Here is a 17,927-nt window from a genome sequence, read left to right on the forward strand (position 1 = left end):
GCGGAACAGCGGGCATCGAGTCAACTGGCGGGACTGCGGGCACCGAGTCGTCTGGCAAGACTGCGGGCACCGAGTCAACTGGCGGAACAGCGGGCACCGAGTCAACTGGCGGAACAGCGGGCATCGAGTCAACTGGCAAGACTCCGGGCACCGAGTCGTCTGGCAAGACTGCGGGCACCGAGTCGTCTGGCAAGACTGCGGGCACCGAGTCGTCTGGCAAGACTGCGGGCACCGAGTCAACTGGCGGAACAGCGGGCATCGAGTCAACTGGCGGAACAGCGGGCATCGAGTCAACTGGCGGGACTGCGGGCACCGAGTCGTCTGGCAAGACTGCGGGCACCGAGTCGTCTGGCAAGACTGCGGGCACCGAGTCGTCTGGCAAGACTGCGGGCACCGAGTCAACTGGCGGAACAGCGGGCATCGAGTCAACTGGCGGAACAGCGGGCATCGAGTCAACTGGCAAGACTGCAGGCACCGAGTCGTCTGGCAAGACTGCGGGCACCGAGTCGTCTGGCAAGACTGCGGGCACCGAGTCGTCTGGCAAGACTGCGGGCACCGAGTCGTCTGGCAAGACTGCGGGCACCGAGTCAACTGGCGGAACAGCGGGCATCGAGTCAACTGGCGGGACTGCGGGCACCGAGTCATCTGGCAAGACTGCGGGCACCGGATCAGGTACCGGATCATCTGGATCAACAGCGGGCATCGAGTCAACTGGCCTAATAGGATCGTCGGGCTGGATCAGTTCATCATGCTGAGTAGCGGCATCAGGCTGAATGCAGGCATCAGGCCGAGTAGAGGCTTCAGGCTGAGTAGAGGCTTCAGGCTGAGTAGAGGCTTCAGGCTGAGGAGAGGCTTCAGGCTGAGTAGAGGCTTCAGGCTGAAGAGAGGCATCCGGCTGAAGAGAGGCATCCGGCTGAAGAGAGGCATCCGGCTGAGTAGAGGCTTCAGGCTGAGTAGAGGCTTCAGGCTGAGTCACGGAAGGCAGGTTCACCGGTTTGGATACTGGCAGGATGGTATTGGTTGGAAAGAATTTTCGCTTTTTTCTGGTTTTAACTACTGGAGCACTGCAAGTAAACGCAGATCTGCAAACGAATGGAGCAGCTGGAGACAGAGAAAAACTGGAGGATGGAACAGGAGAGGGAGCAGTTGCTACAGAGGGCTTTTTTACAGGGTTAAAGGCAGGATAGGTGCAGCGAGTGGGAACAGGGTACTGACATGCGGTAGATAGCCAAGTATACTGGGTTGTAACTGGAGGAGCTGGTGGGAATACAGGAGTAGAGTTAGAAGCAGGACTGGGTCTTTGTAAGCTGACTGAGGCTGGGTGCAACAAGTCTGTCCATGTCTGCAGTATGGGTTGAACAAAGCTGAGCTTACACAAAGCCTGTCTGGTCAATGACTGCACTGCGTTTATACAATCTCTTAGTGTCTGTGGTGAACATGTGGAATAACGCTCCAGAAAGTAACCCACATCATCCTCTAATAACCACAACAGGGACTCTACCTGGTCGGCACTAAATGGTGGCAAAAATTCATCCCTGCATTCGGGGGAACCAGATGAAACCAACTCAGCACAAACCTCAATCAATGGCTGCACCTCAGAGAACTCTGTGCCCTGATCTACTAGAACATGAGCGAGCCGTATACATTCTAGTAGTTGATCCCTGGGATACTCCTTCAGAGTTTGATAAGCATACTCCCTGTCATCAAACACTAGCAGATATAAATACACAACCTCATCCAGATCCATCCTTCCCAGCAACAAGCCAAGATGGCTTCCCTGTGCAGCCACTTCTGGTCAGGATTGGCCTTGGTGTAATGTCAGGGCTCCCAGGTGTGACCAGAGGTGTGTGACTGACGCAGGGACATGCAGACCTCAGATATGTTATAAACAATATAGTTTATTAACACTAACAATACAAACATAAACGCAGTGCAATACTAAACATAATACAGTGCAAACAAACCAAACCAACCACCCACAGATAACAGTACATACAAGCAAGCGTCGTCAGGCAGGCCGGGTCAATATCAATTGGGCAGGTAGGTACAGGGGGAGCAAGCGGAGATTGGTCGGGGTCACAGGCCAGGTTCAGCAGGTAGCTAGCAGCGTAGTACAGAGGGTCAGGCAGAGGGATGGTCAGGGTCACAAGCCAGGGATCAGAACAGGTAGCAGGCAGCGTAGTACAGAGGGTCAGGCAGAGGGATGGTCAGACAAGCCAGGGATCAGAACAGGTAGCAGAGAATCAGACAGGAACAGAGAGCAGGAACAGGATACAGGGCCCAAGAGAAACACAACACCAAGGCAGAGTCTGCAAGTCTGGCCATCCCTTAAATACCCCAGCATAATCAGTTCCAGGTGTTAGCTGGCTGCAAAGTTGAGTCTCTGATTGCTGGGAGCATCCGCTGGCCAGCCCTGGTACTGCAGATCAAAAGGCAGGTGAGTCCCACCATTGCTGGCTAGTCCATTCCTGACAGTGGTTTTCTTTGCTTTGAGTTAGTGAGAGTGGTAATTAGCATTAGGAACACATATACCACTTTAAAAACTGTTTGACTGCGCTTACATCCATGTTTACTATAAACATCATATCAGTTCACTCCAATCTGTGTGTGTCTATTTTCTGGTAATAATTTACTCTGGTCAGAAAAGTACTGTGGTGTCAGCAGGGATTGGCCTTTCAGAGAGGGGTTCAGAGTGATATGGAGTCTGAAAATAACTCAGCAACTCCTAAGGGGGTAGTGCTATAGTCACAAAGCATCAGGACAGTCTTCTTAGATGGAGCCATCAGAAAGCAAAGGATACTATAACCACCACAGAAGGCACTTGAGAGAAACTCCCCAACCATGCATCCATCCCAGTATTACCATATCAAATATAAAAGCAGAGAGCTCCACATAGTATATACTAGTCAAAGTATACATTTATTTTAAAAGTAGAACACACATTTAAAAATAGTAAAAGTACTTGCAAACCAACATTATCTAGTAACATCAAAACATCTGCAGAGCGGAGCTTGTTGTGCAACCTCTGCAACTAGAAGTCCGCGGGAAGGTATTTTGATGTTACGGGCCGATGTTCGTTACAAGCACTTTTACTACATTTAAACATGAGTGTTCTACTTGTAAAATAAAGTTATACTTTGACTGGTATACACTACATGGAGCTCTCTGCTTTTATCTTTGATATGTTAATACTGGGATGGAAGCATGATTGAGGAGTATCTCTCTGCTATGGTTATGGTGTCCTTTGCTTTCTGATGATTCCATCTAAGAAGACTGTCATGATGCTTTTGTGCATGGCACATTTTGACCTCTCTTTAACTAGAAGGTCATACAGATTTTCTAAGTCTTGCATGGCGTTACCTGGTGGAGGATTCTTCAACTTTCAAGGAGATAACCTTATCTCACTGCTGTCTATGTTAGTGGATTGGTACACCATTCATCCCAGTTTTGTTTTTTTTGGGGACTTTATAATTTTTCATGTAGTATAAACAACAATGTTGCGCTAACTCATATAAAAAATCATGTAAAAATGAAAATAAATACAAAGTCCTTGTATTGTGACAGTTCAAATCCAATATTGTGCTTGAATAAATGTGCTTGATATAAGAAATGTGCTCCAAAAAAACTTCCAAAAACGACAGTGCTCCACTGTAACTAAGTGCACTTGCACCTACAAATAAGGACCTATAAATTAATTTAGGTCAACCAAGCATAGTAATTCCATCAAAGAGGCTCCAGATGGCAGCAAAGAGCTGATACAGGCACCACCATGGATCACACTATAACACGGATCTCTTCACAACTCAAACTCCACATGTAGGAAGAAAGGAACATCTCCCATAGCGTAATAACGTTTATTTAATTAAAAAAACATGTTCAGAGTAACACTCACATTATGCAGGGTATATACAGATCAGTATCATGCATAAAGGCTACCGTTCCGCGAGTGTGACTGGGAATGACATCACTAAGCTCCGCCCCACGCATTATGCCACCAACCACGTGGCTTCATCAGAGAAAGCATGTTGTTTTTAGAAGTTTTTTTGGAGCACATTTCATCAAGCACAATATTGGATTTGAACTGCCACAATACAAGGACTATGTATTTATTTTATTGATGTATTTATTTTATTTTGTACATGATTTTTTATGAGTTAGCGCAACACTGTTGTTTATATTGGTTGTTTTGAATTTGGGATCACTTATAAGTGATATTGCAGCAGCTCAGTTAGTGTTTTTACTATATGATAGCGCACATTGTTTTTTCTTTATATTTTTCATGTAATGCCACCCTGAAGGAGCCGCTTGGTAATTTTGGGCTCTCTGTAATGTGCCTGAGCCCCAAGAAAAACCTTGGCCCCTCTGGCACACCTGGTTAAATAGAATCACTACAAGCACACGAGCAAAAACACAAAAAGGAACAGTAGAGGTTGCAAGATAATATTTTACTAGAGATTATGTCAACAAAAATGCTAACTGGGGGTATTCCCCAAATTGCAGGATTTAGCATTAAACAGGGTTACACAGATATGCAATGAAATGGCAATGACAGTGGGCCCGGCGGTAAGAGCCAACAGGCCTCAAGAGAGCCTATGACCCCAGGTAGAAGAGGATGAAGAAGAGTTTTTTTGTGTCAGTCAAATCTCTCTAAGCACTGATGCCACTGGTAGAAATAAATAACAAAACACAATATCTGAAACCTGGGTAAGAGTTCCCCCTTAGGATCAGCAGGTGCTACAAACAATTTAAAAAAGCAACAGATTTTGTAGGATAATTCCTTTGGGTGAAGAAAAAGGTCAGAGATCTTCAGCTAGCTACGAAGGGCCCCAAGGAAATTTGCTGTGCAATGGCAACCAACATGGTTGGATATGTGTTTCCCAGCAAAAGACCTTTGATGTAAAAAAAGAGTCTGCATGCAGTGTCGCTGACTGTAATGTTAACAGCTTTCCCGCTGCCCTATAGCAGAAATACTGCTACAGGGCGGCAGGGGTGCGCAAAATCACTTATATATTTGCATTACTCGCCGGCACCTGGTGATCGCTGAGTATTTCCGACAGGGGAGAGAACTGTATGTAAACAATACAGTTCTCACCCTGTCAGCTCCTGCATAGCAGAGCCAATACAAAGCAGTGAGAAGCACACACATGGCACCCTTTGATCACCCAAGATGTTAACCCCTTCCTGCTCAGTGCCATTAGTACAGTGTCAGTGCTTTTTATTAGCACTGATTACTGTATTGGTGTCACTGGGGATGTCAGTGACATCATGTCAGTACCCCCAGTGTCAGAATGCCCACCGCAGTCCCTCTATAAGTCGCTGAACGCCTCCTTTACTGGTTAAAAAAAAACAGCATAGTTAGGTCCATATATATTTGGACACAGGCACAATTTTAGGTTATTTCAGGTATTTGCCAAAACATATTCAAGCTATAGTTATATACTGGATATGGGCTGAAAGTACACACTCTTAGGTTTAATTTGGGGGTATGTGCATCCAAATTGGTGTTTAGGATTTAAAGCTCTTAAGAGTAGCCATCCCCACTTTTTCAAGAGACCAAAAGTAATTGGACAATTGAATCAAAAGCTGTTTCATGGCCAGGTGTGGGGTACTCCATTATGTATTCATCAATTAAGCAGGTAAAAGGTCTGGAGTTGATTCTAAGTGTGGTATTTACATTTGGAATCTATTGCTGTGAACCTACATCATGTGTTCAAAGGAGCCATCCATGCAAGTGAAACAGGCCATTGTAAGGCTTCAAAAACTAAACAAATCCATCAGTGAGATAACAGCAACATTAGGAGTGGCCAAATCAACAGTTTGGTATATTCTGAGGAAAGAAGAATGCACTGGTGAGCTCAGCAACATAAAAAGGCATGGATATTAACGGAAGACAACAGTGATGGATGATCCCAGGATCCTCTCTATAGTCAAGAAAAAAACATTCACAACATCCAGACAAGTGAAGGACACTCTCCAGGAGGTGGGCGTATCATTGTTAAAGTCTACAATCAAGAGAAGACTTCAGGAGAGCAAATACAGAGGGTTCACCACAAGGTGAAAACCATTCATAAGCCTGAAAAACCAGATTAGACTTTGCCAAAAACCATCTAGAAAAGCCAGACCAGTTCTGGAAAAGCATTGTTTGGATGGATCTAACTAAGATTAATCTGTACCAGTATGACGGGAAGAAAAAAGTGTGGAGAAGGCTTGGAACAGCTCATGATATAAAGCCACAACATCATCTGTAAAACATGTTGGAGGCAGTGTGATGGCATGGGCATGCATGGCTTTTCCAGTGGCACTGGGTCTTTGGTGTTTATTGATGATGTGACAAAAGACAGAAGCAGACAGATGAATTCTGCAGTGTTTAGCGGATATTGGCCCTGATTTACTAATGTGCCTAGACGGAGTCTAGGCACATTTCCGTGGACTAAAGTCTACTTTTCATTGAAATCCGTCTACTTTTAGACAGCAAAGACATTTACTAAAGAAAGAGTCTAACAAGTAGACTCGAAAGCGAATTTACTAACTAGGAACAATACAGGAATCAGTCTAAAAAAATAGATGTCCTAGAAGCACGTCTAACAAAATGAAAAATCACTGTAGAAACATGTTCACATTGAAATTTGCTTTCCCACTTTAAACAATATATTACATTTCAAAAATTTTTTTCAATGGGTAAAAAATATTTTCTTAAGGGAATTCATGACAGTCAAGAACTAGACTCTTTTCCAACATCTATGCAGGGATAGAAACGAGCATGTGCAGAACACAATTTAGCCATCTACCGTGGGTGCTTTCTTTTTAGACGCTGTTTAATAATAACCTGACCGGACATGCTGTGGTAGGGAGTTCCAGAGAATGGGAGAGGCTCTGGAGAAGTCCTGGAGGTGAGCGTGGGAGGAGGTGATGAGGGAGCTAGAGAGGAAGATATCATGGGAGGAGCGGAGTGGGCGATTTGGGCGGTATCTGTGGATGAGGTTGGCGATGTAGCTAGGGGCAATGTTGAGGATGGCTTTGTAAGCTGTGGTTAGTATTTTGAATTTCATACGTTGGGTTAGTGGAAGCCAGTGAAGGGAATGACAGAGAGGGCAGCAGTTGTTGATCGGTTGGTAAGGTATATGAGTCTAGCAGCAGCATTCATAATAGACTGAAGGTGGGATAGCCTGTGTAAGAGTAGACCAATGAGGAGGGAGTTGCAGTAATCGAAGCGGGATATAACTAAAGCATGGATAAATTGTTTTGTGGTGTCATTGGTCAGGAAAGGATGGATTTTGGAAATGTTCCGGAGGTTGAGGCAGCAGGATTTAGCCAGTGAGTGGATGTGGGTCCCAAAGGAGAGGTCAGAGTCTAAGATTACGCCTAGCACGAGGGGAAAGACCAATGGTTATGCTGTTGATCTTAATGGTAAAGTTGTGAGTGGGGGACCGGGGAGGAGGAAATATTACAAGCTCAGTTTTTGAAAGATCAAGTTGAAGGTAGTGATGTGACATCCATGCTGATATGTCGCTTAGTAGATTTGTGATACGTGAGGAGATTGAGGGGGTGAGCTGTGAAGTGGAGAGATAGATCTGGGTGTCATCAGCATAGAGGTAGTATTGGAAGCCATGGGAGGTTATCAGTTGGCCCAGGGAGGAGGTATAGAGAGAGAAAAGGAGGGGGCCAAGAACAGAACCTTGGGGTACCCCAACAGAAAGAGGAAGCGGGGCGGAGGAGTTGTATGCGACACTGAAAGTGCGCTGAGAAAGGTAAGAGGAGAACCAGGAGAGAGCAGTCACGTAGGCCGATGAAGCGGAGTAGGTCATTAGCGAGTTTTAGTAGGGCAGTTTCTGTAGAATGTTGTGGCGGAAGCTAGACTGTCAGAAGGTTGTTGTCGGTGAGGTAGCAGTTCATACGGTTGTAAACAAGGCGCTCGAGAATCTTGTAGGCAAATGGAAGCAGGGAGATGGGTCTTAAGCTATTCAAACAGGTGGGGTCCAGCGAGGGTTTTTTGAGGTTGGGGGTAACCAGTGCATGTTTGAGTGGGGAGGGAAAGGTGCCCATGGAGAGTGAGAGGTTGAAGATGTGGGTTAGAGAGTTTAGGATAGAGCAGGAAGGAGACTGCAACAGTCGTGAGGGGACAGGATCAAGGGGACAGGTGGTGAAGTGGGCCTTGGAAAGGAGTTCTGTAACTTCCTTGGTGGTAACAGGGTCGAAGGAGGAGAGTGTTTAGTTTGGTGTTGGGCCTGGTATGTTGGTTAGAGGAGGAAGCTCGACACTGGAGATCTCATCATGAATTGTGTCAATCTTCTTCTTGAAGTGACTGGCAATCTCCTGTGCAGTAAGTTGGTGGGTGGAGGCAGTGGGGGGTGGAGTAAGGAATTAAGTGTAGAGAAGAGTTGACGAGGATTGGATGAGAGGGTCTTGATGAGAGTATTATAGTAGGTTTGCTTAGCAGCGTGGAGGCTTTAGTTGTATTTGAGAAGAGCGGATTTGTAGAGGGTAAAGTCTTTCAGAGATTTAGTTTTACGCCATGCTCGCTCAAGAGTGAGGCTGCGTGTCAGGAATGGACTCAGCACTGGTGGTGGGACTCACCTGCCGTGTGGGCTGCAGTACCAGGGCTGACCAGCGGGTGCTCTCAGCAGCCGGTAGCTCACTCCTGCAATCAGCCAACACCTGGGGCTGATTGCAGAAGGTGTATTTAATGAATGGCCAGACCTACAGTCAGTGCCTTGGTGTATGTTTCCCTGCTTGATTCCTGATTCTGCTTTGATCCTGACTCTGAGTGAACTCCGCCTGTCCTGACCTCGGCTATTCCTGACCACTCTTCCGCTCTCTCCTGGTACCCTGTTTGCCCGTTTGCTACCGACCCGGCCTGCCCGACTACGTTGATTTGTATATATGGTTATCTGTTAGAGTTTGGGTTGTTTGCACTGTGTTATGTTTACCTTGCACTGCGTTTGTGTTGTTTAGTCTTAATAAATTATCTTATTTATACTATACCTGAAGCCTGCGTTTCCCTGTGTCAGTCCACACACCTCTGGTCATACCCGGAGCCCTGACATTACACCAAGGCCATTTCTGACCAGAAGTGGCTGCACAGGGAAGCCATCTTGGCTTATTGTTGTGAAGGATGCATCCGGAGGAAGTTATATACTTGTGTCTGCTAGTCTTTGATGACAAAGAATATGCCTATGAGACTCTGCAGTATACCAGGGATCAGCTGCTAGAATGCATAGGGGTCGCGCATTCCCTGGTAGATCAGGGCACAGAGTTCTCTGAGGTGCAACCATTAATTCAGGCTTGTGTGGAGTTGGCTTCAGCTAGTACCCCTGAAAGCACTGATGACTTTTTTCCCCCATTCAGTGCAGATCAAGTGGAATCGCTGGTATGGTTGTTGGAGGATGATCCAGATTGCTTCCATGAGCATTATGCAGCTTGTCCATCATATGTGCTAGTGGAGTGTATAGACGCAGTGCAGTCTTTGGTCAGACAGGCTATGTGTAAGCGGAGTTGTGTTCAACCCATACTACAGTCCTGGTCAGACTTGTTACACCCAGCCTCAGTCAGCTTGCAACAAACCAGTCCTGCTTCTCATCATTCCTCTGCTCAAAGCTCTTTTCCTGCACTCCCGACAGCACCCCCAAACTACAGCCCAGTATACCCTGCTAGCTACCACGTCAGTCCCCTGCTCCCACTCGCTGCACCTATCCTGCCTTTTACCCTGTAAAGAAGCCCTCTGTAGCAACTGCTCCCTCCTTTGTTCCATCCTCCGGCTCTTCCCTGTCTTCAGCTGCTCTATCCGTTTACAGACCTGAATTTACTTACAGTGCTCCAGTAACTAAACCCAAGAAGAAGCGAAAATTCTTTTCAACCAGTACCATCCTACCAGTATCCAAACCGGTCAGCCTGCTGACCCGATTCAGCCTGATGACCCAGTGTTCGTGATCCAGCCTGATGACCCGATCCAGCCTGAAGACCCAGTGTTCGTGGTCCGGCCTGATGACCCAATCCGGCCTGATGACCTGATCCGGCCTGATGACCCGATCCAGCCTGATGACCCGGTGTTCGTGATCCAGCCTGATGGCCCGATCCGGCCTGATGACCCGATCCAGCCTGATGACCCAGTGTTCGTGATCCAGCCTGATGACCCGATCCAGCCTGATGATCCGATCCAGCTTGATGATCCGGTGTTCGTGATCTAGCCTGTTGACCTGATCCAGCCTGATGACCCGGTCCGGCCTGGTGCCTCGGTGGCCGTGGTCTGGCCTGGTGCCTCCGTGCCCGTGGTCCGGCCTGGTGCCTCGGTGCCCGCTGTCGAGCTTGGTGACTCGGTGCCCACTGTCCTGCCAGATGACTCGGTGCCCGCTGTCAAGCCTGGTGACCCAGTGCCCGCGGTTTTGCCAGATGACTCGGTGCCTGCTGTCATGCCAGATGACTCGGTGCCCACTGCCGAGCTTGGTGACCAAGTGCCCGTGGTTCTGCCAGATGACTCGGTGCCCGCTGTCGAGCTTGGTGACCCAGTGCCCGCGGTTCTGCTAGATGAACCAGAGCCCGCGGTCGAGCTTGGTGACCTAGTGCCCACGGTTCTTCTAGATGGCTCGGTGCCTGCTGTCGTGCCAGATGACTCGGTGCCTGCTGTCGAGCCTGGTGACCCAGTGCCCACGGTTCTGCTAGATGACTCGGTGCCCGCTGTCGTGCCAGATAACTTGGTGCCCGCTGTCGTGCCAGATGACTCGTGCCCGCTGTCGTGCCAGATGACTCGGTGCCCGCTGTCAAGCTTGGTGACTCGGTGCCCGCTGTCCTGCCAGATGACTCGGTGCCCGCTGTCGAGCTTGGTGACCTAGTGCCTGCTGTCGTGCCAGATGACTCGGTGCCCGCTGTCGTGCCAGATGACTCGGTGCCCGCTGTCGAGCTTGGTGACCCAGTGCCCGCGGTTCTGCTAGATGACTCGGTGCCCGCTGTCGAGCTTGGTGACCCAGTGCCCGCGGTTCTGCCAGATGACTCGGTGCCCGCTGTCGTGCCAGATGACTCGGTGCCCGCTGTCGTGCCAGATGACTTGGTGCCTGCTGTCGTGCCAGATGACTCGGCGCCCGCTGTCGAGCTTGGTGACCCAGTGCCCGCAGTTCTGCTAGATGGCTCAGTGCCCGCTCTTGTGCCAGATGACTCGTGCCCGCTGTCGAGCTTGGTGACCCAGTGCCCGCTGTCGTGCCAGATGACTTGGTGCCCGCTGTCAAGCTTGGTGACCCGGTGCCCACGGTTCTGCCAGATGACTCGGTGCCTGCTGTCCTGTCAGATGACTCGGTGCCCACTGTCAAGCTTGGTGACTCAGTGCCCGCTGCTCCGCCTGATTGCCCGGTGCCCGCTTCTCCGCCTGATGGCCGGTGCCAGCTGCTCCGCCTGATGGCACGGTGCCCGCTGCCTTGCCTGCTGCTTCGCCTGATGGGTCGGTGCACGCTGCCTTGCCTGCTGCTCCGTCTGATGGCCCGGTGCCCGCTGCTCCGCCTGATGGCCCGGTGCCCGCTGCCTTGCCTGCTGCTCCGCCTGATGGGCCGTGCCCTCTGCCTTGCCTGCAGCTCCGCCTGATGGCCCGCTGCCCGCTACTCCGCGTGATGGCCCGGTGCCCGCTGCTCTGCCTGATGGCCTGGTGCCTGCTGCTCCGCCTGATGGCCCGGTGCCCGCTGCCTTGCCTGCTGCCCAGCCCGATGTGCCTCTGTCCGCTGCGCAACCTGATGTGCCAGCCCCTGATGTCCAGCTAAACTGGCCAATAACTGATTCCCAGCCTGCTCCTGGAGATCCTGTGTCCAGCAACCTGCCTTCCTGGGTTCCCCTACATAAAGAGAAGTCTGCCAGCAGGAAACCCAGCCAGCTAGTTGACTCCGACAGTAAGATATCCAGCCAGTTACATGACCCGGGCGGTGGAACATTTTGCCCACTAAGGACTGTTTGAAGCATCCTGAGGCCGCTCCTTGAGGGGGGGTGGTACTGTCAGGAATGGACTCAGCACTGGTGGTGGGACTCACCTGCCGTGTGGGCTGCAGTACCAGGGCTGACCAGCGGGTGCTCTCTGCAGCCAGAAGCTCACTCCTGCAATCAGCCAACACCTGGGGCTGATTGCAGAAGGTGTATTTAATGAATGGCCAGACCTACAGTCAGTGCCTTGGTGTATGTTTCCCATGAGCCCCTGTACCTGCATCATGTCTGCTTCCTGCTTGATTCCTGATTCTGCTTTGATCCTGACTCTGAGTGAACTCCGCCTGTCCTGACCTCGGCTATTCCTGACCACTCTTCCGCTCTCTCCTGGTACCCTGTTTGCCCGTTTGCTACCGACCCGGCCTGCCCGACTACTAGGCCGCCATGGGAGAGTGCAGCTGAGGAAACAGAGTCGGAATCCTGGAGCCAGGTTTCAGTAATAGTAAAGAAGGTTGAGGGAGTGGGAGAGGAAGAGGTCATTGATAGTAGAGAGTTTGTTAGAGGCTAAGCGGGCATTCCAGAGGGCACATAGGAGGGAGGGGTTGGTACGTGGAAGCAGGGGAATTGAGACGAGAGAGTGAGGGTTGCCGCTGAGGCCAGAGAGGGGAGGCTGCTGCATCTGTGGGTTGGAGTTTGATGGTGGAGGGCCAGGGTTTGGGGCAATGTCTCCAGAAGTTAGTAGTAATAGGAGGGTGAGGGAGGTGAGGTGGGAGCGAGATTTATATAAGGGCAAATGCCGCAGTGATTTTGTAGCGGTGACATTATGTGGACCAAGAGAGAGCAGGAGATAAGTGCAGTGATATTAAGAGGGCTGAAGTGAGGGTGATATGTACAGGTTGTGTGGTGGGGAGGAGGGGTAAACAAGAGAGAGTTTGAGAAGAGAGGGCATTATAGCAACAAAGAGAGTTAGCAAGAGCATGCTGGAGAGGTAAAAGAGGAAAGAGCACATGCAATCTACTTGAGGTGGAGCACTAATGTTTGTACTTGCCTTAGTCAAAGTGCCGTGTTTAAAGTGCCATGTACCAAGCACCGTAATGCGTACTTTGCACAAGGAATGACAGCCTGTCCCCTCGCCAGCCGTCCCGCGGACTGTACTGAATTTATACTTGAATGGACGGGGGGGAAGGGGGGGGGGGCGGTTAGGCAATCGTTCAATTAAGAGCTAATAAATGACACATGGGGGGATGTGTTCTGCCCTTAACAAATTGCAAGCAGGATGGACACCAGATAAGGCAAGGTGTTTGATCTCAGCTAAGGCACCATGAGGCTAAAGTCACTTCATACAGGCAAGTATACACAAAAGAAAACAGAAAAAAATCTAACAAAGCTGATAATTTCAGGCATGCAAAGTAGCTTAGCGATTGAGAGAGCAGTGGAAGCAGTGGTTACCAAGGGCAACAGGAGGCAGTTCTCAGTTGCAGGAAGAGCAGGAAGTTTCAGAGGGCAATGGAAGCAGTGGTTACCAAGGGCAACAGGAGGCAGGTGTCAGTTGCAGGAAGAGCAGGAAGTTTCAGAGGGCAATGGAAGCAGTGGTTACCTGGAGAGCAGAGGAGAGGGCAGGGGACGCATTTCACCACACCCCATGTGACATCAATGATGTCACATGGGGTGGGGTCACTTGGATGAGGTCCCTGGGTGGCCCCGCCCCTTACAAACCACCCGATTAGTCAAATGGCAGAAGCCATAGTAGTCAGGAACGGAACCTTTTTTTTTCTCTCTTTTTTCGGGTTGGCGGCGGACATCTTGATTGACATGTCAGCTAAAGACCTACAGAAATCTCTGGCACATGCTAACATTTTTGTTGACACATCTACCATAAGGAAAACATTAAACAAGAATGGAGTACATGGGAGGACACCACTGAGGAAGCCATTGCTGTCCAAAAAGAATATTGCAGCACATTTGAAGTTTGCAAAAGAGCACCTGCATGTTCCACAGCACTACTGGCAAAATATACTGTGGACAGATGAAACCAAGATTGAGTTGTTTGGGAAGAACACACAACACTATGTGTGGAGAAAAAAAGGCACAGCACACCAACATCAAAACCTCATCCCCACTGTAAAACATGGCGGAGGGAGCATCATGGTTTGGGGCTGCTTTGCTGCCTCAGGGCCTGGACGGATTATTGTCATTGATGGAAAAATGAATTCCAGAGTTTATCAAGACATTTTGCAGGAAAACGTACAACCATCTGTCCGCCAACTGAAGCTCCGCAGAGGATGGGTGATACAACAGGACAATGACCCAAAGCATACAAGTAATTCAACAAAACAATGGCTGCAACAGCACAGAATACGCCTTCTGGAGTGGCCCAGTCAGAGTCCTGACCTCAACCCGACTGAAATACTGTGGCATGACCTTAAGAGAGTGATTCACACCAGACATCCCAAGAATATTGCTACACTGAAACAGTTTTGTGAAGAGGAGTGGTCCAAAATTACTCCAGATCGTTGTGCAGGTCTGATCTGCAACTACAGGAAACGTTTGGTTGAGGTTATTGCTGCCAAAGGAGGGTCAACCAGTTATTAAGTCCAAAGGTCCACATACTTTTTCCTCCCTGCACTGTGAATGTTTACATGTTATGTGCAATTAAACCATGGCAACATCTAATGTTTGTGTAGTATTATGTTCAGCAGACTGTGTTCTTCTATTGTTGTGACTTAGATGACGTTCAGAGCACATTTTATGCCCAATTCATGCAAAACTCCACGTAATCCCATACTTTTTCACATACTTTTTCTTGCAACTGTATAACCATCTCTTTTTGAAAATAAGAATACTTATTCTAGTGTGTTAACTTTGTAAATTGCACTTTAATGAATAAAAACGTTTCTACCTTAGGGATTGCTGATGAATTGGGTCCCCATATAGTCCTGCACAGCCATTCTTTCAGCATTTCCCACACAAGCTTGCACTCAGAGACAGAATCCTTGAGCTTTGGTTTTGTTATTTATTGAGGGGATTAGAACTTGGATAGGGTGAGAGGAGGTATAGGATGCCCAAGGTAACCGATATCTGAGGACAACTTCCTCCACAGTCTCTTTTGGAGACCCTAGATGAACTCCTCTTCACCCAGCAATCTGGAGACTCTTCCTGAGCAGGAGATCTGGTTCCTGTCCCTTTAATTATGGTGAACAGTCACTAGTAAGGGGCTAATCTGGTTTCCCACCAGAGTGCTCCTTCCCCTATTCGCCCAGGGGGTGCTGGTGTACTCAGATCCTCTCCTGTACTGCTTGCTGGTTGGCTGATGCTACCAGGCCTATCAGCTGGGCTGCTCCTTCCCTGCCATACAGGTGGTCCTCGCTCAAGGGGCCAGTGAGTCTTTTTTCTGCCTTTCCAGCTGGAGCTGGAATAGGCTCACCCTATTCCACTAGGCCTCCGGCATGCAGCCTTCCTCCTCCAGCCTCACATCTTCCTACTCCCCACCCCTTCAACTCCTGATACTGAGTAGACTCCTACATTTCAAACGGTGTCCAGTCCCTTACCAAGCCTTCTGTTGGGGATTGGTTAGGACCCGTCAAGTGTGCAGCCAGCCACTCCTCCAATCTACCCACTGCCTCCAAGGCCCTCCTTCAAAAGCCTCAGAGCAGGTGAAAATTTCAGAGGGACTTGCCTGCAGAATCTGTCAGCCCAGACCACAATTTGACCACTCTGACTGAGTATCACAGTTGAGCTGCTAACCAGCTCCTGGCTAACCACTGGGATCTAGCTCCCCCTAGCTAAACTAGGAGGGTGCTACACTTATGTAAAGGGATTTTGGGGAGAGAACATATGACATGGTATTGTGGGAAAAGGACACTGGATTTTTATAGTTTATTATTAATATTTATGTGTAAAGAATAGAATTTTACCACATTAACACTGCATAAGATAACTTAACTGTTTCAATGAATAGTTATCTTATATAGTGAAGTTGTGATGCAAGTCAAAGATAAATCACAGCCGACTGCCCACTGCGCATGCGAGAGAAGTGCTGTGCTTTGTGAATTGCCCCGTAGTCTTCTGGGACCTGTCACGTGTCCTATGTCTGCAGTCTCTGGTCACCTCCTGTAGAATGTCTGCAGTCTCTGATCATCTCCTGTACTGTGTGTGCAGTCTCTGGTCATCTGCTGTAGTGTGTCTGCATTCTCTGGTCATCTCCTGTAGTACATCCGCAGTCTCTGGTCATCTCCTGTAGTACGTCCGCAGTCTCTGGTCATCTCCTGTAGTACGTCCGCAGTCTCTGGTCATTTTCTGTACTATGTCCACAGTCTCTGGTAATCTCCTGTACTATGTCTGCAGTCTCTGGACATCTCTTGTAGTACATCTGCAGTCTCTGGTCATCTCCTGTACTAATCTGCAGTCTCTGCTCATCTCCTGCACTATGTCCGCAGTCTCTGATCATCTCCTGTACTATGCCCACAGTCTGGTCATCTCCTGTAGTGCATCCACAGTCTCTGGTCATTTACTGTACTATATCTGCAGTCCATTGGTTCAGAATATTTTTTTTTCTTGTTTTCCTCCTCTAAAAACTAGGTGCGTCTTATGGAGCGAAAAATACGGTACTTAAAAAGTAATTTATTTTTTGTTTTCCAATTAATGTATTATATTATGAAAATAATTAAGCAGAGGACATGAATAATTTTCAATGGTCTCAAAGCATATAAGAACAATGCTTCATGATTTACATTCATGTTTGTCTGCTCTGTAAGGTCACCTCTATGTGTAAATCATACAATAAACAAAAATAAATGAAATTGCGTGGGGAGCTTTGAAAAAGAAACACATACTGTAGTTTGTGGTAATTCTACTATACTGGCTTCAAGAGCACATTCTGTTTTTATTTTACTTTATTCCCTGAACCTTTTGCTCGCCCATTAACCTATTAACTTAGGCCTGGAGCAGAACAAAATGCCCATAGCAGCCAGGAAATGTTATTCTTGTATAATAGTATAAAAATTTCAAATTCATTGTTATACTTATCTGCATAGTACTAGTTAATACTCACAAAATTACACTGTATAGAATTGGCACCCAAGACATGGCAAGACCCAGGAGCAAAACCAGCAAAAAAAAGAAGTTAGCACTGGATGCTCTGAATGTCCGATCAGCTGGTCGACAGTTGATGTAAAGGGTTAACTGGAAAGAATAAAGAAATGTGTTTTACACAAAGTATGGATTATAAAAGAATGATCAAAAGAACTTCTATAATACCTTTTAACTTTGCATGTGATTGTGATATGATTAGTGTAAATGGTTTCACAAATGTAAAAGGTTTAAAAATGTTTTTCCTGTATATAATGCTTAAAGTGATAAAACCATACAATCTTTAATTGTCATGATCCTTTCTACTTATTTATAACGTTCGTGCCACAGTATTTAATTTAATATAGAAAAAAATCTAAATAAAAAAAGGCAGCGCTATTTAAAAAATGATTATACAACTTCCTCTATGTGAAGACGAAACGCGAATGGTTTGGGGCTTCGGACTGACATCACTACGTTCCGTAAGCTGCCGGTGTCTCTGGCATTTTGTGATGATTTCAATGCAATGTGTTTGTTGCTAGTGTTGGCTAGACACTTTACCATGTGAGTGGATCAGATGTGTTTTTAAAGGAATAAATGTACCATATGGTATTACACTATCGCCTGCTTTGTTTTCCCTTTTCTTTTTGAGCCCGTGTGAAAGAATTTGAAGTGTTTTTTGGAGAATCTTTCTGCCGAGTTTCCATACCTGCAGAGCAGTGTTCCCAAAAGGATATATTAGGAGAGTCTGGCTATCTGGGGTTTCCCTTCCTGCAGCGTATTGCTCCATTAGCTGAAAGTGAATATACTGGAGAGTGCGGTTACCGTTGTGCCTGTCTGCAGAGTATTGCTCCCAGAGCAAAAGCGCAATTGCTGGTTTATAAAACAACTAGCAATATGCTCTGGTGAGTTTATTAATTTCTACTGGTGGTGGATTGGTACACTTTTATTGGTGATGGACGTTTTTC

The 17,927-nt window shown here is 47.8% G+C and overlaps 1 protein-coding gene across 3 annotated transcripts in view; it reads right to left on the reverse strand.

Moving 5' to 3' along the window:
* Positions 1–17,927, reverse strand: part of TMC4 (transmembrane channel like 4) — an 880,426-nt gene that overhangs the window by 67,373 nt on the left and 795,126 nt on the right. For all 3 annotated transcript variants that reach the window (XM_089683320.1, XM_089683318.1, XM_089683319.1), the window contains one exon: positions 16,943–17,073. In XM_089683320.1, coding sequence (XP_089539446.1) covers positions 16,943–17,073 — 131 coding nt within the window. The remainder of the gene's footprint in view (positions 1–16,942; positions 17,074–17,927) is intronic.

The sequence above is a fragment of the Staurois parvus genome, unplaced genomic scaffold, assembly GCF_062004578.1.
Source record: "Staurois parvus isolate SC_StPar_1 unplaced genomic scaffold, SC_StPar_1.0 ptg000304l, whole genome shotgun sequence".
NCBI lineage: Eukaryota > Metazoa > Chordata > Amphibia > Anura > Ranidae > Staurois > Staurois parvus.